The sequence below is a fragment of the Myodes glareolus genome, chromosome 4 (genome assembly GCF_982192425.1).
Source record: "Myodes glareolus chromosome 4, mMyoGla1.1, whole genome shotgun sequence".
In the NCBI taxonomy this organism is placed as follows: Eukaryota; Metazoa; Chordata; class Mammalia; order Rodentia; family Cricetidae; genus Myodes; species Myodes glareolus.
Window position 1 is genome coordinate 13,727,086 of NC_142029.1, and position 22,195 is coordinate 13,749,280.

Sequence of the window (22,195 nt, forward strand, 5' to 3'; positions counted from 1 at the left end):
CAGCTGTCAATAATTCCAGTTCCAGTGCCCTTTTATGGCCTCGAGAAGCACCAGACATGCAGGAAATGTGCATTTATACACATAAAACAAAAGTAAATCTACATTTTTTTTTTGTAGGTATAAAATTCTGTCTCAAAAAAGTCAGGCAATTGTGGCACACACTTTTCATCCCAGCACTCAGGAGGCAGAGCAGGTAGATCTCTGAGTTTGAGGCCAGCCTGGTCGACACAGAAAGTTCCAGAACAGCTAAGACTGTTGCACAAAGAAACCCTGCCTTGAAAAAAAATATTTAAACAAGAGCTTTGATTCAACCAGATCCAGGTACAGTGGCACATGCCTATAATTCCAGCACTGGGGAGGCTGAGGCAAAAATACCAGTTTTATACCAGCCTTGGTTACTTAGCAAGCTCTAGGCCAGCCTGCTGTTTCACAAGAGAAAGAAAGTGTGTATATAACTGAACCAAATATTTTATGAGACCCCTTAGTGGTATACATCAGACTTGAATACATCTGTTTAAAAACTGTAGTACTAAAAAAACAAAAACAAACAAACAAAAAAAAAACTGTAGTACTAGCTCAAGAAGAGGCAAAGGGAGGAGGATAGAAAGATTAAGAGATCTGGGTCAGTCCAGGTAATATAATGGAGACATAATCTCAAAAATAAATGCAAAAATCTAAAAGAATAATCAGATAAAGATTTCAGAAGCAAAATTTTCTCAAAAAAGTATTCTGGTAGAAGAATTAGGCTAACCAAGTTCTATTAAGTTCAAAAAATCCAGGACAAAATTGATAGTGGTGACAAGTACTTGTAGTCCAAGCATTTGGGAAGTGGAAGCAGAAAAACCAGGAGTTCAAGGCCAGTCTGAGCTGCATGAGACTTTGTCACAAGAATAAAAATTAAATCAATGAATGAATGAAAAAAAGCCTTCTTAACCTTATGGACACAGCAAAAAAAAAAAATTAACAGAATGTTCAAAGTGCTTAAAAGGATGACAACTAGACTGAACCAGGAGGGAACGCTACATTAAAGGAAAGGGCTCAGCAGAAAGTATACACTAAAAACACAGTCAAGGGGTGGAGAGATGGCTCAGCAGTGCTTGCTATGCTTCCACAGGATCAGGAAGCAGTTTTATTCCCAGCAGCCACCTCAGGTAGCACAGATTAGAAAAAAACAGACACCACTTTTCTTAAAGACAGAAAAAAATGAGAGAAATCTATTAGTAAATATAAAGAGAAAAGGACATTTTATAGATTCTGTTACTCTACATTTTACCAAACAACTCTTATTTCAGTCTAAACTGCTGAAAAGTTTGTTATTTTCTTTTCTTTACAAAAATGCAACACAAACATATTAACAAAAGCATTAGTTCAGCTCACCTTTCGGTTAAATAAACGTTTTCTTCAATAAGATCAAAGTAACAGGGCATCTTTCCCAGCTTGGCAAATTCTTTCCACCGCTGTGGGTCCCTGAAGTCATCCATCGCACAGGAAGGCCCCACCAGCCCCGAGGGGAGCGCCGCTGGTGGCTCTCCTGGCTCACTCTCCACTCTAACTTTCTTTCTAGCCTGCAGCTCACTATCACTTTCAGAATCACTCTCCAATTCTTGCCTTCGTTTTTTAGGAGGTCCTCTTTCTTTTATGTCATTTTTCTCAAAGTTTTTTGAAAAATCTTTCCTTTCATTCGTAACTAAAGAATCCTTAGTTGAATTGCTGCTTATTTCAGGTGCTTGCACTGATCCCTTGTCCTTTTGATGGAAGAAAAATTTATTGGACAGGCTTGAAAAATGTGATCCACTTCGTTGATCCCAATTCTCCTCTTCTTCCCGATCATCTGTTAAAGAATCTGGTACCTGCCCTTGAATTCGATCATAAGCAACTCCAGTTCCTGGAGGTCTGGCTGCTGATCTTGGATCCCAATAGCCATTGCCTTGCCAGTAATTATGGGTCCCACCAAAATGTTCAGCATTTTGTTGATACTTGTGTGTACCACAGGCTCCATAGCTGCTGTCAGGTTGCTGATATGTGCTAGTGGGCCTTTCTTGTTGGGAGAAGTCCCACCCTACATTTCTGAGCTCTTCTGATGAGTGCAAGCCATCCATACGGGAAATGTCACAAGAGGAAGAAAAGTTCATCTCTGTTTTTCCTAGTCTACTACTATCAGGCCTATTAGAGAAAACTATCTGTTGCCGAGACTTACTTGGGATATCTTCAAAATCATCAGAATAAACTGGAAGCTCTTGTGACCTAGATGTTTTGGCTCTTACTGTGTCCTCTGAATTTAGGTGACCTAGAGGGTCAGATTTCAAGTCTGTATGACTTGTACTATCAACCCCATCACTTTGAGAATGAGTAATTTCAGGTAGGTGATTATCTACTTTTCTGCTGAACTGTGAATAAGAAGTTTCTAAATTCCTCTCTGTTCCTTTATGAAGAAAGAATTTTTCAGTCTGAGTACAGCCTTTACTTGCCATACTCTCAAACTTATCCTCATATGAATGTCTCCTTGACTCTAATCTTTCATCTTCCCAGTGGTCAGAATAATGTCGGTAGCTATGACTGCTCCGAGATGAACAGGGACTTGTTTCTTCCATGGGCAAAGTAGAATTCTTTGGCACAACCACAACAGACTGGAGACGGTTTCTTGGAATACTGCTGTCATCAGACTCTGTACCTTCTGAATCACTTTCGTCACTTGAACTTCCAGAAGATCCAGAATAATCTTCATGGATAGTAGATATAATTTCAGGAGCATTACCACTACTGTCACATTTTAAGGTGTAAGTTATACCATCACTGTCTTCCATGGTTAAGTTCAAACCATAAGAAAATACAACCTCTGAGTCATCAGAAGTATGTGTATGTCCTCTTCCTTCTTCCTCATCTAAGATTTCTGGTCTTTCTCTTCTATCATGCAATATTGAATTCTCTTCTTCTTGAGCCTCTTGCAAAGACTGCCCAGATAATACATTATTGTGCCTGTTTTCCCAAGAAGCAAACCCCTTTCCTGAATCAGGAAGGGCACTACCCACTTCTGTTTCTTTCCCTACATACTTTAAAAACTCTGTGCTTTTTTTACTCTGCACTGTATCTAGAACTGGAGATGTATTCTCGTCACATTTTATTCCTGGCGGAAGGCTCTGAAAAGATGAAACAATACCCGAGCTCCCTATAGACTCATACAAATCATCAAAATGGTTAGGTGAGGCTGAACTAGTGCTACCGATGCTCTGCTTATATTCATCACATGCAAATTTTGAGTGCTGATCTGTTGGCTCTCTATTATCACATATAACTGTTTTTGATTCCAAATGCACATTCATAAAGCTATTTGAAGAAATCTTCATAACTGAAGGTTCAATATTTTCAGCTTCAGAGTTCTCATTTGGAGAACAGCATCTATCTGAATCTTTGGTTTTGTAACAAGAACGTCTCTTATCAATTGATTCTTTAATTAATGTTTTAGAATATTCTACAGTCTTACCTGGCGAAGACATGAGTTTATCATGGTGTGGTGACAACGAAGGTTCTATTTCCCGAAATGGACTTTTAGATTTACTATGCTGCCTACAGTTATCATCCGAGTCTTTTTCTTTACATCTACCAATATTCTGAAATCCATTTGATGAAAACATGCAAGTCTTGATCAAAGGGGATACCTCTGATCCAGTCACACTATCATCAGAAGTCATTGAAATAACATCTGTTTTAGAGGCACAAAATGTTGCCATATCAGATTCTGTCTCTGGAGATCCATTTATATTTAATTCAATAGAACAGAAACTTCTTAACTGATCATTTTTCACTTTTGATAATGACTCTAATTCTTTAATATTGTCAAGGCTATCATGGCCTATAAATTCAGTCTTAAGAATAGGAGATTCATCTAGCTTTTTAAAAGTAGGTGAATCATTTAATTGATTTGGAGATGGAGACCCAGTCTTTTCTCTTTCAGAAATTTTATTAATTGTTCTTAATTCACTACCTTTTGAACAAGGAGTCTGCAAACTAAAAGAATGAGATTGTTTGCTTTCCTCATTTAATTCTGCACAACAGAAAGAATTTTTAAATTTATCAGACTTGGATATGGGTTTTGAAAGGGCAGATTTGTAACGGGAAGCACCGTTATCATGCTTAGAATAGGAGGACCCCCGTCGGAATCCCAGTTCAGTTGGGGAAGAACAACATCTTTTTATGGATTCATGCTCTGAAGTCCGCTTGGATTCTCTTTCTAGTTTTGAAGAATACTTTCCTCTTCTCTCCATCTCTAAGTAAGAGGTCTCAGTTTTACAGTCCCGATCAAATTTAGAGTAAGATGATGATGTCCTTAGGTCTCTGTAGGAATGGGATGACGTGCGCCTTGGATATGACTTCTTATACTCATCTTCAGAGTCTGAGCTCTCCCGTGCCCTGTTATCTGTATAGGGCCGAGAATATCGTGTCCTTTCACGGTAAGGGGAACTCCTATGGTAACGTCGATCAGAATCATAATAATGAGATCGCTCTGACCGAGAATAAGACAAACTAGTTCTAGAGACTCTGTCAGATCTAGAACGAGATCGGCTCCGCCTTCTGTCTCTTTCAGACCTACATCGGGAAGATACATACCGAGTATCTCTTTCAAGTTTTGAGTAACTAAAGTATTTATCATCTCTCTCTGTTTTAGATCTTGATGACTTCCCCAAATCCTCACTTTTTGAAGGTGCTGAGCTCTTTTTAGAATCTCTTTCCTTCTCGATGCTTGTGGAAGATTTTAAATCATGTGATCTTTGACTGGAGGAAGTCCGTACAGAATCTTCATCAGATTCTGAACCAAGAAATGTGCCTTCAAACTGTGAAGATTTCTTCTTAGAACTTGCTTTTTTAGAACTGAGGCTTATCTTAGAACCATCTGAAACTTCTTCTTCCTTCCCAATATGGGAATCTTCTCTTTGCAGGGGATTATCTGCTTGTTCCTTCAAAGTTTGAATTGTGTGTTCTTCCAAACTGTTAGATACAATATCCTGCTTCATATCCACCTCTAAAGAATCTGGTACAATTTTAACTGGTGGTTCTTTCTGAGCTCTATCCACTGTTAAGGGTACTGGTGCAGTCATTAGCACTGTTACTGGGGGGTGTGGCAAGGCCACTGGCTCTGGTATTGGTGCTGGTGGTGAGGGTGATGTGGCTTGAGGAGGTGGAGGAGGTGGAGGTGGAGATGAAGGTGGTGAATCTATAGTTGATTCTATGACTGCTGGTAACTGTATTGGAGGGGGAGGGGGAGATGCTACCGTTGTAGCCAGCTGTGGCCTGGATGTCACATGAAGCAGATGTTTCTTAAAATGAATTCTACCCAATTCCACTCTTGACTTTGGTGGGGAAGATTCTTCTGTAGTAGGAAAAGTATCTCCTGTGTCCATTTTAACTTTAGGGTTTGAGTCTACTTGAAGAGTTGTAGCTGGGGAGTTTGGAGAATCACTTTGTTTTTCATTGCTAAGTGCAGTGAGAAACCTGTTCTGTAAAGTTTTCTTTGTAAGACTGAAGCTGAATGACACCTTCTGTCGTCCCTGTTCCTCCAAATTAACTTTTGTCTTCGTGCCTTTGGGCAAAAATCGACTAGAAGCAACACCTTTGAACATTGGTCCTTTGATGAATCCTGTTTTCTGCACATTTTCAATCTTTGCCTATAAAAGAAGAAAGCAATTATGGTAATAAATGCTTTCTTTCAAATTGTGAATATCATATTCAAATTGTCAATATCAAAATTTAAGATGTCAGAGAAAACTTAAAAATCATTAACAGTAGTATGATTTTCACTATGCTACAAATGTAGCTTTTCATTTATGAATTCAGCTTTTCATTATGAAACACTTTAGGCATAATCAAAAGTATAAAGACAAATCACTAAGTATTCAGCCCCAGCTTAAACAATTACCTGTAATTTTTTTCCATTATTATCTACGTTGGCAGTATTTTCTAGATACCTAACTTTTTTCTTTATTTGTTTTGTGTGTTGGTTTTTGTTTTTAGTTTTTTGCATTAGTGGTGTTTTCTTGAATGTTGGGTTTTGAGGCCGAATCTCACTATGCAGCCCAGGTTTGCTTTGAGCACATATTAATCTTCATGCTTCCACCTCCCCAGTGCTGGGTTACAACGATGCACTACCATGCTCAGCTCAAGCAGCATTTTCTTTTTGTTTTTGTTTTGTTTTGTTTTTCAATACAGGGTTTCTCTGTGGCTTTGGAGCCTGTCCTAGAACTAGCTCTGTATACCAGGCTGGCCTCGAACGCACAGAGTTAGCCACCACCTTCAGGTTCAAGCAGCATTTTCAACAAAAAAAAATGGTTTAACCTGATATGTAGATGACATTTATATACATTTATATACCTTAGTATACAAAACAGTTTGTTCTTGTGTTTTACTTATCTAAAAAACATCAAAGATCAAATAAACCAAAGATCTCCTAGCATCACATAAAATCAGTAGAGTACAGGGTAAAAAAAATATATTTGAGCCATACACTAGAGAATATTAAATCAATAGCTCTAAAATAAAGAAAAAATTTGTTTGGGGTATTTTTATTTTTGTTTTTAAGGCAGGGATCAGCCGGGTGGTGGTGGTGCACGACTTTAATCCCAGCACTCGGGAGACAGAGGCAGGTAGATCTCTGTGAGTTCGAGGCCAGCCTGGTCTACAAGAGATAGTTCCAGGAAAGGCTCCAAAAAGCTTCAGAGAAACCCTGTCTCGAAAAACAAAAACAGAAACAACAACAACAAAAAAAAGGCAGGGATCAACAAGCACCATTTTAATGACCTTCCCTGGTACGAATTAGCCTCTTACCACATTCATTTTAATGATAAAGTAACCAAAAAAGGGTCTGGCCTTCTACTATACTAGAAATTACTCTGCCTTAGCACACTACCACTATCTCTGCCTGGGCTACACACAAATTTGATAATGTTAATTTATTCTCTAATATTACTATGTAAACAAATACAGTTAAGAAGTCCTCTCCATTATCTGACAAAGTATCTAACAAACCACTAAAGGAAATGGTGGGAGTCATAAGTTAAAGGCATAACCTAGGTTGTTGAAAAGTAACAGAAAAGTCTACAGGCACAAACTCAAGCATATATAAATATGAGACAGGTCTCGCCAGAAACTCAGAGGTAAGTCTGCTTCTGCTCTCCAGCACTGAAGGGTAGGCACGACCACATTCCAGCCTCAAGCCTACATTAAAGACTAATATCAGGGGCTGGAGAAATGGTTCAGAGGTTAAGAGCATTGCCTGCTCTTCCAAAGGTCCTGAGTTCAATTCCCAACACCCACATGGTGGCTCACAACCACCTGTGAGCCTTTGTGTGCCTTTGCCTCCCGAGTGCTGGGATTAAAGGCGTGCGCCACCGCTGTCAGGCCACCTTTCTAAATTTCTTGAATCTTTTAAGTTTAAAATTATTTTCTTGTTATATACAATATTCCTCATTAGAATGAATTTTTTAACTACTGAGCAAAACTATTAAATTCATTTCATAATCAAAGGAATAGTTAACTTTAAATATTTTCAGCTTTTATCTAGATTCTAAAATGTACTTAAAAACCATTTCTTGAATGACTAGTTCAATTATACTTACCTCATTTTCTTCTTCTCTATTCCCATTCAGCCAAGAAAACATGCAAAAGAATAAAAAGGATCATAAATACTTAAACAAAATGAAACTTTTCATTAAAACAGATATTTAATGTAACCTATCCTTTCATTGTCCTAGTGACAACTCTGAAACAACTATTTCCTGAAGCTAGTGCAAGCCACTATGCTAAGTACTAGAGCACAAAAGTGAGCCAGGCAGTATCTGACCTAGAAGAGATTATGTTTTCTAATAAGTAGCAAAATATAGATGTTACAAAAGCAATTCTTACATAAAGGAGTAAATATAAGGACTAAATATATACAATGTAGCAGCAAAGTGGACAATTTTGTTTTTATTAAACACAGTTTAATAAAACAGGAATGTAAATAATCCCAAAAAGTGGATTAGTTCTTAGAGAATGTACTTTTGGAATGATCCCAGGCAAAAGGTAAAGATTAAAACAGAACAGTTCCTACGAGTAAACTAAAAAACATTCACTGTTACCTCAAGTATAAGGTATAAGATAGAAAAAGGACACAATTAAATGTAATAAGGAACAGTGGGCATGTTTACACATTTTTATGCATGGGTCGGTGAGTCCCAAATTCTTATTTTTCTAACTTATTTTATTTAGTAATTATTCATCAGTTCCTTTGCTAAACACAAGATGTATACTGTGCTCTGCATCACTACGTATATCTCAGCACCTGGTGTTCTAACAAAGATACACAGATTCCCATGAAGAATCAAGTATCAAGTTTGGTGAGCACTAGTGCACCAAGGCATATTGGGGACTACCTACACGGGAAAAGGAAAGTATCCAAGGGTGTACAAAGGGTATACACATATGTTGCTTTGTCCGCATACACTTATGTGAACTATGTGGCAAGGAAGCCTCAAGTACAGTTACATGTTCTAAGGGCTCCTTAAAAGAAATGTATGAAAATCCTCTCCAAACGTAGGTCTGAATAGGAATTCAGTTAATCCATTAGCAAGCATCTATGGAAGTTAGAACTGTAGGGTAAAAGGGACAACTGGAGCAGGAAAACAACCAATCACTGAGCACCCTGACTCTGAACCCAGAGCCAGAGAAAGAAACACACCCTGGATTTGAGACCTGAGCCAGAAAAGAAACATCCTTATCCTTGAACCCAGGACTAAAGACTGTGCCCTGGCTCTGAAACTAATATCAAAGAAACTCACATTGTCCCTAGAATCAGAGCCAGTGAAAGAAAATGTCTTGGTCTTAAGATTAGAGTCAAAAAAGCAAAAAAGAACCAATGAAAGAAACACAGTTTGGCCATAAAGTCAGAGCCATCTCTGCCTCTGACTAGCTAAACTGACCAATCTCTGAGCAGGGACAAACTAACCAATTCCCCTTCTCCCTGGGAAAACCCCACCCCTAAAAAGCCCTATAAGCCTCTCTGCCCCTTCAGTTAAAGGCTGCCCTAAGGCTGTCAGAGGATGCCTTTATTCCCCCCCTGGCAGAGGCAGCGACTCTCCGGGATTCTTCCTTCCCAAATAAATCTTTCTCAAGAGTCTTGGGTGACGAAATGGCCTTCATTTCTCAGGTGCAGACTAGAAGAACCCTTAGAAGAAGACTGAGCTAAAAAACCTTGCTGAGATGCTCCCTAGGGGGCCTCAGCAAGGCGGAGCAGAACAGAAGAACCTTGCTAGGACATTCCTTAAGTCTGCCTCTGAGTGCTCAACTGTAATAAAGATATATTGATAAAAATCTGGCTGGGTGGTGGTGGCACACACCTTTAATCCCAGCACTGGGGAGGTAGAGGCAGGCAGATTTATGAGCCAGGGCAACAGAGAAAAACTGTCTTAGAAAAACAAACAAACAAAATCAACAAAAATCGAATCTAGTGCTGAAGAGACGGCTCAGCAGTTAAGAACAATTGCTGCTCTTAACAAGACCTGGGCTCAGCTCTCAGCACCCACATGCTAGTACACAGTCATCTGTGCTCCAGTTCCAAGGGATTCAACACCCCCTTCAGTCCTCCATGAGCACCAAGAATGTAAGTGGTAAGTGAACGTAAGCACAAACACATAAAATTAATACATACATCTAAGAAAGAAAAAGTTAAAAGAAAAAGCCAGCTGTGGATGCCTCAAGCCTTTTCATCCAAGCAAACTTATTTGTGCAAATTCCAGACCAGCTTGGTCTATATGACAATCTTCAGGCTAAGCAGACCATGTGTCAAAAAACTGAGCAGATGGGCTTGGAAGATGGTTCTGTGGTTAACAGCAAAGGGCCTTCAGCTCCTAGCAATCATGCTACAATACCTAATAACCATCTGTAACTCCAGTTCAAGAGAATTCAACACTCTCTTCACACACACACAATATCACACAATTAAAGTGACTGCCTAACATAAAGCCCTGAGTTCCTTCCTCAGTACTTGTGGTAAAAACAAAAAAAACAAAACCATTAAGCTGGGCAGTGGTGGCACACACCTTTAATCCCAACACTTGGGAGGCAGAGGCAGGTGGATTCTTGAGTTTGAGGCCAGTCTCATCTACAGACTGAGTTCCTAGACAGCCAGGGTACACAAAGAAACACTGTCTTGAAAATCCATAAAAATAAACAAACAATAATATTAATAGAGAAAAAGATGAAATTACAAACAGGCAAAAGGAAAGATCTCGAATCCAATCTATTATCATCTTGGTCTACAAAGGCTTCTAACACATTTGAGTGCCTGTGTGGCTTTCATTTAAACAATATTTCTTGGTATTGTAACCATACTATACAAGCCATTATGTATTTCACTTTGTTCCTTAATCCTAAATACAGTTGGCAGCAAAAACCATGTATAAATTAGAGTATCACTGAAAAGCATTAGGGGAGAACTTTAAGAGCTGAGAACCCACATAAAGGAGGGAAGAAAGAACAGACCAACATAGGTATCCTCTGACAATATACAGGTCATGGCAGGTGCAGGTCACATTCACATCACATAACAACCCCTCCACTCGTTCATACACAAAGTAATAATTAAAAAATTGTTAAATTATTTTTAACAAAGAAGAGCTACAAAAAGATGAAGACAGAGTCAAATTTCAAAATAAAATCTAGGCCTTGTGGCATGAGGCTGTAGTCCCAGTCACTTGGAAGGCTTTAGTAGGACTGACTAAACAACATTAACAAGGCTCTTATCTCAAACACACTACCAAGGCATGGTTGTTTACACCTGTAATTCTAACACTTAGGAGGTAGAAGCAGAAGGATCACCAAGTTCAAGGCCATTCTTGATTACTTAGCAAAGTTCAAAACTAGCCTGGATGGTATATAAGATACACACTCAAATAGGGTGACGGGCAGAAAGCAGGCTACGGAATGTAGCTCTTGTCTAACATGCATGCAACACCATGTTTAAAAGCCAAGACTGAATAAACGCGGTGAGGTAGTGCATGCCTGTAATCCTAGCACTTGAGCAGCAGAGCCAAGAGAAACAAAAATTCTAAGTCATATTCAATTACATAGTGAGTTCAAGGCCAATCTGTGCTACATAAGAAAAGCAGAGGTCACCAACCAGATGCAGGAGGCAAGATGAGAATGCCTTACTGAGAAAAGGTACCAAGCCGCAAGGCTAAACCTAAGAATTATGGGTGAATTTAAGACATACGAGCTAGTTAGTAGTAAGTGTGAGCAATAGGCCAAATGGTTTAAAATTAATATAACCCTCTGTGGATTTATTTAGGGCTGAATGGCTGCAGGAATGGGCGGGACAGAAACCTGAATGTTTATCATTTTAAAACACATACATTGGGGCTAGAGAAAAGAACTAAGAGCACTGGCTGCTCTTGCAGGGGACTCTGATCCAATTCCCAGCACCCACAAGGCATTTCACAACTGTCTCGAACTCATCTCTCATGGGATAGCTGACATTCTCTTCTGACCTCCAAGTATACTGCATACCTGTGATGCATAAGCATACATGCAGGCAAAACACCTATAGAGTAAAATAGAAAAAAAAAAAAACCCAACACATATACCCCGGGTGGGGGGGGGGGGGAACTATACAAAACTCTACAAATATATAACTAAAATTACATCTTCCCAGAAAAAAAACTATAAATCTGCATATCCTTATATACATAAGAGATGAGAGACCAAAGAAGAACGGTATAGGTATGAGTAGTAGCAAAAGAAGAGCAACATATTTTACTGGGTTTCCTGTTCACTCACTGCCACTGCTGCTTATGCTTTCATTTGTTTTTCAACCCAGGGCTTCTCTGTGTAACAGTCCTGGAACTCGCTTTGTAGACCAGGCTGACCTCGAACTTACTGCCAGGATTAAAGCCGTCCGTGTACCACCACTGCCTGGCTGAATCACTACCTTTCCTCCCATCCCCTTTTCAGCACCTGTTCACTGCTTATCACAAGTGAAACTGAGATTTCAAAGTTTAGGAACTTTTACAACAATGTGACCTTAACCAATGATCAGGTCTGCATTCTTTAAAGATCTTTATTAGAAAATAATCAAAGTTACAAAAAATAGTATTCTTGTACTCTACCCAACTCTCAACAGTAGTCATAGAGCTATATGAAATCGGAGCTGTTATCAGTTCAATTTCTAGTTTCATTTTTGTTGCTCTAATAAAGAAACACTGACCAAAAGCAACCTAGGGTAAGAGTTTATTCAATTAACATTTCCAGGTTACAGTCCACCATCCTGGGAAGTCAGGGCAGGAAGTCAAGCAGAAACCACAGAAAAACACTGTTGTTTTGCTTGCAAGCTCAAGCTTAGCTTTCTAATAAATAGCCCAGGACCACCTGCCTAAAAACTGGTGCCGTTCACAGTAGACAAGCACTCATACATTTGTTAATAAATATGATACAGGTCAATATGATCTGTGAAGAAAGGCAACTCCTAAATCATTGCTTTACTCTCTATGACTCTGTAGGCTGTCTCAAGTCAACAACTAAACCTAACTAGGACCATATATTACTGCTCAGTAGATTATATTTTGTCACTATTTTTAAACACGGAACTCAAGTTCATTTGTGTATAAACACAGTTCAATGCAATTTCATCCCGTGTAGTTATGTGTAACCATCACTACAATCAAAACATAACTGTTGAGTGGCTCAATTATTCTCAATGTCTACATTTTAAAATTTGTATGTGTATGAATGTTTTGCTTGTCTGTGTGTATGTGCATCATGTGAGTGCCTGGTGCCCTTGGAGGCCTTAAGAGGGTGTTGGAGCCTTTGTAACTAGAATTACAGATGGCTGTGAGTGGCCAAGTGAAACTGAAGCCCAGATCCTGTGTACTTACCCTCTGAGTCATCCTTCCAACCCTCAATGTCTAGTTTTTAATTTTTTTCTAGGAACTCAATTTTGTTGTGTTTAAAAGTTATTGATCCATGACAATGAAAAAAAAGTATCCAGTTTATATTATACATAAAACATTCATCATGGTCCTTGAATTTTCTGGTACATCATTGTACAATATCCTAACTTAGGTCTACAGCAAAACTGCAATAGACAGATGATGCTAAGCTAGCAAGGCTCTAGTATTAATAACCATCAAAATCTTCTTAAAATCAAGATGGTAAGAACTGGGAATGTGTTTTCTCATACTGGGTGGTCTTACCCAGCCTTAATACAACTACTGCAACTTGATATGCCACATTTGGTTGATATCCATGGAAGCCTGACTTTTTCTGAAGAGAAGAGGAGTGGATGAGAGAGGGAATGGGGGGGGGAACTAGGAGGAAAGGAGAGAGGAAACTGGGTGGTCAGGGTGTGTGTGTGTGTGTGTGTGTGTGTGTGTGTGTGTGTAAAATAGTGAAGAAAAAAAAAGAAAAAGAAATTGGGGATGGCCAGGAAGTGGTGGCACACATGCCTTTAATCTCAGCACCTGGGAAGCACAGGCAGGCGGGATCTCTGAGTTGGAAGCCAGCCTGGTCTACAGAATGAATTCCAAGATGGTCACACAGAGAAAACCTGTCTTCAAAAACAAAGAACTGGGCTGTAGCTCAGACAGAGTGCTAAAAGATAAAGAACATGGATATGAGGCCCCAAGCTTGGTTCTCAATAATTAAATAAAATTTTAAAAAGAAAAAACTTGGGCTGGAGATGGCTCAGCGGCTAAGAGCACTGACTGCTCTTCCAGAAGTCCTGAGTTCAATTCCCAGCAACCACATGGAGGCTCACAGCCATCTATAATGAGATCTGGTGCCCTCTTCTGGCCAGCAAGCATACATGCAGACAGAACACTGTATACATAATAAATAAATCTTTTTAAAAAAAGAAAAACTTTTAAAAATATGTTATATGTGTGTGTGTGTGTGTGTGTGTGTGTGTGTGTGTGTATGTGTGTGTGTGTCTTTTAAACACTTATACAGGGCAGCAGAGATGGCTCAGCAGTTAAGAACCCTCCCTGCTCTCGCAGAGGGCCTGAGTTCAGTTCCCAACAACCAAACAGAATGGCTCCCAATCGCCTGGGATGCCCGCTCTAGTCCCTGCATTCATGTACACATACCCACACACATATACACATATATTCTAAAAATAAAACCTTCACTTATATAGAAAATAACAGTGAAAACAAAAATGCTTAAGCAGTGAATGCATGTCAGAAAAACATGCAGCTAACAAAAATATTTCCAGTAAGCATATGTCCAGCTGAAATATATGCTATCATATTTTAATCCCTGCCCCTCATTTCTTGTTGTCTAGTACCACACCATTATCTTCTTTAATAACAAAGGAAAAAAAATACTCGCCGGGGCAGTGGTGGCGCATGCCTTTAATCCCAGCACTCAAGAGGCAGAGATAGACTAGACAACCTGGTCTAGTTCCAGGACAGGCTCCCTCCAAAGCTAGAGAAGCCGTCTCAAAAAAAAATTAAAAAATTAAAAAAAGCATCTGACCAATGTAGTTACGCAGGAAAATCTTTTCTATCCAGTCAACACTATTTTAATGTGTTCATATCAACTAATAACAGTACTTCTTACACAAACCATTGTTAATGTGCAATACATATTATATGTCTAATAGTTAATATTGCTGATAATTGCACAACTGGCTTCCATGTCATTGCATAATAGAAGTTTGTTTTTAATGGGCCTGGTAAAGTTACCATAGAGTATACCTATTTTGGTTACTTTAACGGAACCTTTGAAATACATTTTTACCAATATCTCTCTCTCTCTCTCTCTCTCTCTCTCTCTCTCTCTCTCTCTCTCTCTCAAGACAGGGTTCCTCTGTCCCTGGCTGTCCTGCTGTCTTGGTTCTATAGACCAGGCTGGCCTTGAACTTTGAGATCTGCCTGCCTCTGCCTCTGGAGTACCAGGATTAATGGTGTGCACTACCATACCCAGCTTTATTTTATGTGCATTGGTGTTTTGCCTGCATGTATGTCTGTGTAACCAGCGTCATGTATATGTATCCAGGGTGTTAGATCCCCTGGAAATCGAGTCACAGACAGTCATGAGCTTCATGTGGGAACTGGAATTGAACCCTGGTCCTCTGGAAAAACAATCAGTGCTCTCAACTGCTGAGCCATCTCTCTAACCCTACATTTTTACCAGTTTCTAATTAGGTACTTCATTGTATGTTAATAAAATTCACCTCTTTGGCTAATCCAACTATACTTTCAGCACAGAAGCAGTACTATAAAATATGTAGTTTACGTTTTAGAATGCATAGAGTTGCCCTGGGAATAGATAAATTGGCAGTTATATTTTTAACCAGACAAAAAGAAAAAAGAAAAAGAGAAACAGAAAATCAAGGCTAGCCAGGCATGGTGGGAGGCAGAGGCAGGCACATCTGTGTTTGAGGCCAGCCTGGTCTACAGAGGAAGTCTACCCTATCTTGAAAAACCAGGACAACAAAACAAAACTGACAACAATGAGATTGCTCAGCAGCAAATGCACATGCCACCAAGTCTGACTATCTGATTTCAATCCCTGGGATTCACATGGTAGACAGAAGAATGACTCCCAAAAGTTGCCCCTAACCTCCACAAGTATATAGGTACTCACACACATACAAAAACCCTTCCTAGGGGCTGGAGAGATGGCTCAGAGGTTAAGAGCACTGGCTGCTCTTCCAGAGGTCCTGAGTTCAATTCCCAGCAACCACATGGTGGTTCACAACCATCTATGAGATCTGGGGCCCTCTTTTGGTGGGCAGGCATACATGCAGACAGAACACTGTATACATAATAAATAATTTTTTTAAAAAATCCTTCCTAAAGAGAAGGTCTAACTATACTTGGCAAGGAAGTGGGCAGTAGCAAGAGCTATTACTCAGAAACCACCACTTGCTCCAGATTCTTCCAAGCACACAGCAGTGCTCCCAGTAAGCAGCCCTTCTATCGGGCCTGTTTGCAGGATTATATTCTTATCAACACCCACACCATCCCAAGCTATTTTCACTAGCAAGATGTTAGCATTTGACAGAAAAAGCACTCTAAAATAAAAGGCAGCTTTAGAGACTCACACCAACTTTAGAACTCAATTTAAATAACCAATTTACTTACTCAGCTGGAAAAGCCACTAAGTAGCCCCTAGGCCTGACCAAAAAGAAACAAAGGACTACCAGACCATACTGTTTTTTAAAATGCCTCATTTGTGTTTAACAAATACAGGTAATTATAAACTACCTCCAAAATTTAAATACAAATATACTAAGATTGAAAAAATGGTATGGTTACCTGAATGTGCTAAGAGAAGGTCTTAAAAGTCATATATTAAAACACTGGGGAATAAGAAGGATCCTGATATGATATCTCTAACAGCTCGGCCAAAAGTAAGTTTCAAAAAAGGGGGGGAAAAAAAAAAGAAAAAAAAAAAAGGGGGGGGCGGTAAAATGGCCCACCAGGTAAAAAGCACGGTTCAGCCTCGGTTAGATCCCTGGAACTCAAGTTAGAAAGAGAGAACTAATATGCCAGGCGCTACAGAGAAACCCTGTCTTGAAAAACAAGAGAGAGAGAGAGAGAGAGAGAGAGAGAGAGAGAGAGAACTAATTCCCAAAAGTGGCTCTCTAACCTCTATACAGCAGCATGACATTCACATGCCCACCTCACAGACACATACTACCCACTCATTTTCATACACATGCACACACACAAATTAGGGTACACATTTGTAATTCTGGCTCTTAGAAGGCCAAGGCAGGAGCTGAAGATCACCAGGAGGTACCAGTGAGATCCTGTCTCAACAGCAAACAACAAAAGAGGCTCACACACTAAATCTTCACAGTGGAGCTTTCAAAGGAGCATTTCTTGCCTCATGGTATCACACCTATATTCTCAGCACTGAGGAAGCAGAGGCACAAGAGCCATGGAGTTCACATTAGCCTTGACTACACACTAAGATTTATCTAACTATAAACCAAGATGAATTTTTGGTCTTTATTTTTACTACAGTGAAACAGTGGATGTCTTGTAACCTCACCCAGTCTGGTGGCTTTCTTTGTACACTGCCTAAATAGATTACTACAAATTTATCTCCAGTTTAGACCTCCCCTCCCCTACAACACCAGATTTATGTAACAATCCAACCTAAACATCTTAACAAGCATCTCCAATTTACTATGCAAAAAACAAACAAACAACCAAAAAAAAAACAAAAACAAAAAAACAAAAAAACTACTAATCCCAACTCGCTCTTTCTACATCATCCCTAACTCAGTGGAGGGCAAATTTCTGACAGACCAAAAGTCTTAGAATCACCATTCACTTCTCAAACATGTCATGTGTCAACAAATCCTATTTACTCTTCCACAAACATCGAGCACCCATCTAGTTCAGATACTACCTTGGTATAAGCCACCAGCAACTTTCTTCTGGATTACTAGCTTCTTTACAAGTCTTCAGGCTTCCACTCTGCTCCTCTGCAATGCTACAAATGAGCCTTCTGAAGCTGAAAGCAAATCATATCATTCCTCTGATTAAAACTCAGTGGGGTGCACATGCAGTGCCAGATACTCAGGAAGCTGAGGCAGGAAGATTATTTGAGCTCAAGAATTTAAAGTCAAAACAAAATCAAACAAAAACCCCAGCCAAATCTTTAGAATGGCTTTACAGAGCTTTGTGGAATCTGTGCTCATCCTATTGTGAACCTGTTTACTATCACTTTCCTTCTCACTACTGAGAAGGGTTTATACTACTGCCTCAGCAAGTTATTACCCCTACTTGAATTATAATGGTTACTGCCCAACCACCCCAACTCCTGCCCCTCCTGTTCCTCCTACCCGACACACTTTCTTTGTTTTTTTCTGAGACAGAGTTTCTGTCCTGGAATTGACTCTGCAGGCCAGAGGTGCCCTTGAACTCACAGAGATCTACCTGCCTCTGCCTCCCAAAGGCTGGGATTAAAGGTGCAAGCCACACACATCTGCCTAAATATTACTCTCTCAAGGATGCTTACCAGTTTACCCCACTTTATATTGTGACTCCTTCAACAATAAGAAATCTCCCATATCCTGTAGAATTTCCAAGGCATTTTTACCTTTGGTCATTCCTCATAATTTATTGTTTATTGACTTCACTGGAATGTAAACTTCACAAGGACATTTTTTTCTTGTTTTTACAGTGCCAGCCTTTAGTAAAGATAGGCTTGTGTTTACCAAAAAAAAAGTTAAATATCACTTTTATCATTTGTCCCCTCCTTACGACAAGTTCCCGAGGACTCTGTTGGACTGCTATGCCCTCAATATCTACCCAACACTATCACAGATATCCAAGGTAGTTAATCAAATAGCCATTTCACCTGAACACAATGTCATTTACACTGTAGGAAAAGCCAAGGCCTACTCACATGCACCTGACTAAGAATGAACGGAAGACAAATACAGACCATCAGGCCCAACTCAAAGTCTAATCAAAGCAAATTTACATTCCAACTGACTTCACTTCTTCAGAGAACCATTTCAAACCATCCCAAGGCTGAAAGGGAATGACTTGCCCCTTCACAACCAAGCTTCCCCTCAACTTCAGCCAAGTTCATCTTTTATCTTAAATCACACCTGGTTAACAGGACTTGCACACACCACACTCTGCGCCAAGAGCTGTTCACTCATTATCTCATGAAATCTTCTCAAAAGCCCCACAAGTTGCTACCATTAGGACAACCATTTCCAAAATGGGAAAACCCAAATTTAAAGATAAGTCATTTGTTCAAGATTAGTGTTCAAGTGCAGGTTTGTCTGACTCGAAAATATGGTTCTTTAACCTTGTGTTGTGCTTCCCAGTTTTAAACACTACTTCCTCACGTGGTCTGCTATCACTTTACTTCTCATTTCTTGACCAGGCCTCATTTTCTTCATATGTAAAAGAGGGATATTGTTCAAGATGCCTGCCAACATCAGTCCAGTATTAAGAAACATTTTATAACCTATACAGGTAAATAAACAGGAAAAAAAAGATGTGTATTACAACTTACTCTTCACTATTAAGAACTCTGAAGCAGTGAAGCCAGAAAAGCAATAAAATCCCCGAGACTGAAAAACAATAAACATGATTTCTCACTGCACAGTTAAGTTTTTCTGACTCCATTTTTCCACATATTATGAAAAATGTTTTGCTCCAATTTAAAAAAAAAAGGATATAATCCTATCAGCAAGGATGATGTCTTCATGCAACCTGGAACAAGTCACTGAAAGGCTCTTGGCCTTTCCTTGGGCTAGCATACTACTTTGTACAAGGGAAGAACTCAATCAACAGTTACTGAATGACACAAATTCCTCCTGAGGTTTTTCACCTCTCAAACCAAAAACCTGTAACAGAACTTTGCTACTGAACTAATTATACAGTAAATACAAACATTCTAATTAAAATGTTAATTCAAAATCAAGAACCCAGGGAAGGATAAAGCCATGTTGGTTTACTATTGCAAGGGAAAGATGGATTTTGTTTTATTAAGACCACATAAAAGACTGTGAATAGAGGTGACCTATGTTATTAAGCCTTCTGCAAAGCACAGAACAAACTAAAATGCCAGAGGACCGCTTAAGGCTCTCTGCAAGCTTAAAAGAAGGCGAGATGAAACTACTCAGGCTCTTCTTAGGTGAAAACAGAATCTTCAAAATTGTCCCATTAAAATTTTATACTTTTCTTAAGGCAACATAAAAGATTTTGCTTTTTGTGTGGATATAACCAACACTTCAACAAAGTAACTTTCATGTTACAATACCAAAGAACTACCTTGGAAGATTCAGACAGTCCTGAACCAAGGTTAAAAATTTGGCAAAGGTTCCAAAGACTGTGTAATGTGTCATACTTTAGTTATAAAAGTTTAACAGCTTCACTAGATCTCCCCACAAACGTTAACTCTGGAGCGAATTTTGTGTGCTCTGAAGTGTATCAATATGAACAAAACGAGTTAAACAATGGTTTTTCAAGTCGGTTTGTGGCCAGCACCCTTATAGTAATCCCCTCGGTCCGGAAGCTGAAGAGGGAGGGTCCCAGGTTCAAGACCAGCCTGAGCAACAGGGTGAGACCACTTATCTAAAAAACAAAATGATCCTGTAGAAGCTTAGGAAGGAACTGACTCCAGACTCTGAAGTGGAAGCTTTCTGTTTACTTTTGTTGTGTTTTGAGGCCGTCTCCAGTAAGCAGCCAAGGCTGCCTACAGTCCTAACTCAGGTGGTAGTGGCGCTGTACACCTCCAAACCTGACTGGAATGGAAGCTTGCTGTGCTACCAGATACTGCCCAACAGAAATATAAAAATGTCGTAGACTGAAAAGAAATTATACTTTGGACAAAACTATGTTTCGCTATTTTCTTTAGAAACTATGCAGAGATTTTGAGGTCTCTTAAAATCTTCACACGGAACAAAAAGTCACCCTTATAGGTAAGATTCTGTTACCTAAGAAATAGTATGCCAAAGCGCTCAAGCTTCATAATCGAGAAAAGAAACGTTTGTCGGGTTTTCACTTTCAGGGAAAAACAAAAAACAAAACTGGTGTCACCTCAACAACGGGACCAGACAAACCTCGCCACCATTACAAAACCCAAATGCCAAAGGTACAGAATGTAAAGCTCACAGCACTACTGGACCTGGGTCGGGTGCCCAAGAAGGGGGAAAAAAAAAAATCAAAACCAAGACTGCAACGCGGGGCCCCTCCACGGATCACTGCGGAGAGACGCGCGCTAGGCCCTTCCGGTCGGAGTTGCCGTCACCGGTAGGCCGGGCGACGGGTCGAGCTTCCACCCGAGCCCGGGGATTCTCGGCCTAGACTCGCCGGCGTCCTATAGCCGACTTTGGCCTCAACCGCGCCTCGGACTATGCACCGTGGTCTGCGACCGAAGCTTCAGCCGCCGCCGAGCGTCCCGGAGGAGCTGCGGGGAGCGCCGAGCCCTGGGCCGGCCGACTGAGGACGCGGCAACGGCAGTGGAGGCCGTGGCCGCCCCTCCCCCACCGGGCCGCCCCAACTGCCGCTGCGACGCGAGCAGCGGTATCCGCGCCAGGCCTAACCGCCCGGCCGGTCGAGGCCAAGCGAGGCGGCCTGAGGTGGCTGCGCCGGGCCTGTGCCCCACCGCGACCGCGCGAAGCCGCCCAAGGGCCCGTTACTCCGCGCGCCGCCACCGGTCAGGACGCGCCGCCCTCCGCTGAGGCAACCGACGGCAGCGGGAGGCCGCGGACCTGAGACTTACTCAGGGGTCGGGTGCTCGGGATCGTAGAAATCCCCCATCTTCGGTGGCGGCTGCGACGGCAGCTGCTTCATGAGGAGCAGCTGGAGGCAGCGACGCTAGCCCCCTCCCCGCGGCAGGCCGATGCGGGGGAGGGGACCGGAGGGGAGGAGGCCGCTGGTCCGATCGCGGCGGCGGCAGGGGCGGCCCGCGTCGCTGGCTGGCTGGCTCGCCCGCTCACTCCCTCCCTCCCTCCCTCCGGCAAACGCCCGTCGCTCTCTCCCTCACACACTCCCGGAGCAACGCGCACCCCGCCCGCCCTGCAGCCTTGCAGGCCCAGCCCCTTAAAGAGACACGCACAGGCAGCCCACCGGCCGCCAGTCGGCGCGCCTGCCCCAGCCTGCCGACCCTGGCAGGGGCGGGTGCACCCCGAGGGCCGGGCCGGGCCTCGCCTGCGGCTTCCCGGAACAATAAGTCCCAGGGCTGCGTGTTGTAGGCGGGTCCCGGAGCTGGAGGGGAGCCACCGCTACCCCTCCCCGGGCGATAGCCCGAGCCCCTCAGGACACCGGCCTTCTTCCCTCGAAGCCCGCCACCACCCGCCGCCCGAAGCCCGGGAGCCCTCGGAGAGCCCGGCCTCCACGCCGTGAGGTAGCGCAGCGGCCGCTCTCGCCCCTTTATTTCTTCTCCCTAGCCTCTTCATCCCGCTCTCCTCGCGAACGGAAAGCCAGCTAAGCTGGGGATGCTTCTTGGGCTGGGCTTCTCGGACACGCCCCCCTCCTTCAGCCTCCCGCCGCCCCCACCTCCGTGGCCCCACCACCACCTGCCTTCCTCCTACACCCTCATCCCCCCCCCCCTTCCCCGGTTTTCTACCCTTACCCCAAAAGGCTGAAAGGCAATGTTCGTTGTTTAGGCCTCGAAGGCAATGACTGGGGAAAAGGTTATTAATTGCTCTCTTGCAAAAGAAAAAAAAAGTTAGATAACGTGAAACTAC

General features: G+C 41.5%; 1 protein-coding gene and 1 long non-coding RNA gene across 5 annotated transcripts in view; one reads left to right on the forward strand and one right to left on the reverse strand.

The window, feature by feature from the left end:
* Setd2 (SET domain containing 2, histone lysine methyltransferase) overlaps nucleotides 1–21,444 on the reverse strand; it is an 83,291-nt gene extending 61,847 nt beyond the window's left edge. The window contains exons 1-4 of one of the 4 annotated variants that reach the window (XR_015001665.2): nucleotides 21,229–21,438; nucleotides 17,389–17,493; nucleotides 7,608–7,623; nucleotides 1,378–5,660 (exon numbers count right to left, since the gene is read on the reverse strand). Coding sequence is in view for 2 of the 4 variants with exons in the window: in XM_085688899.2 (XP_085545025.2) it covers nucleotides 1,378–5,660; nucleotides 7,608–7,623; nucleotides 17,389–17,493; nucleotides 21,229–21,299 (4,475 nt within the window). In the remaining 2 variants the exon portion in view is untranslated. Of the gene's footprint in view, nucleotides 1–1,377; nucleotides 5,661–7,607; nucleotides 7,624–17,388; nucleotides 17,494–21,228 lie in introns of all 4 variants that reach the window. The other 3 variants (XR_015001666.2, XM_085688899.2, XM_085688900.2) reach the window with 3 other exon arrangements.
* Nucleotides 21,445–21,537: 93 nt separating this feature from the next.
* LOC125393340 (uncharacterized) overlaps nucleotides 21,538–22,195 on the forward strand; it is a 40,765-nt gene continuing 40,107 nt past the window's right edge. The window contains exon 1 of the long non-coding RNA XR_007229777.3: nucleotides 21,538–21,852. This is a non-coding gene — a long non-coding RNA (uncharacterized LOC125393340). The remainder of the gene's footprint in view (nucleotides 21,853–22,195) is intronic.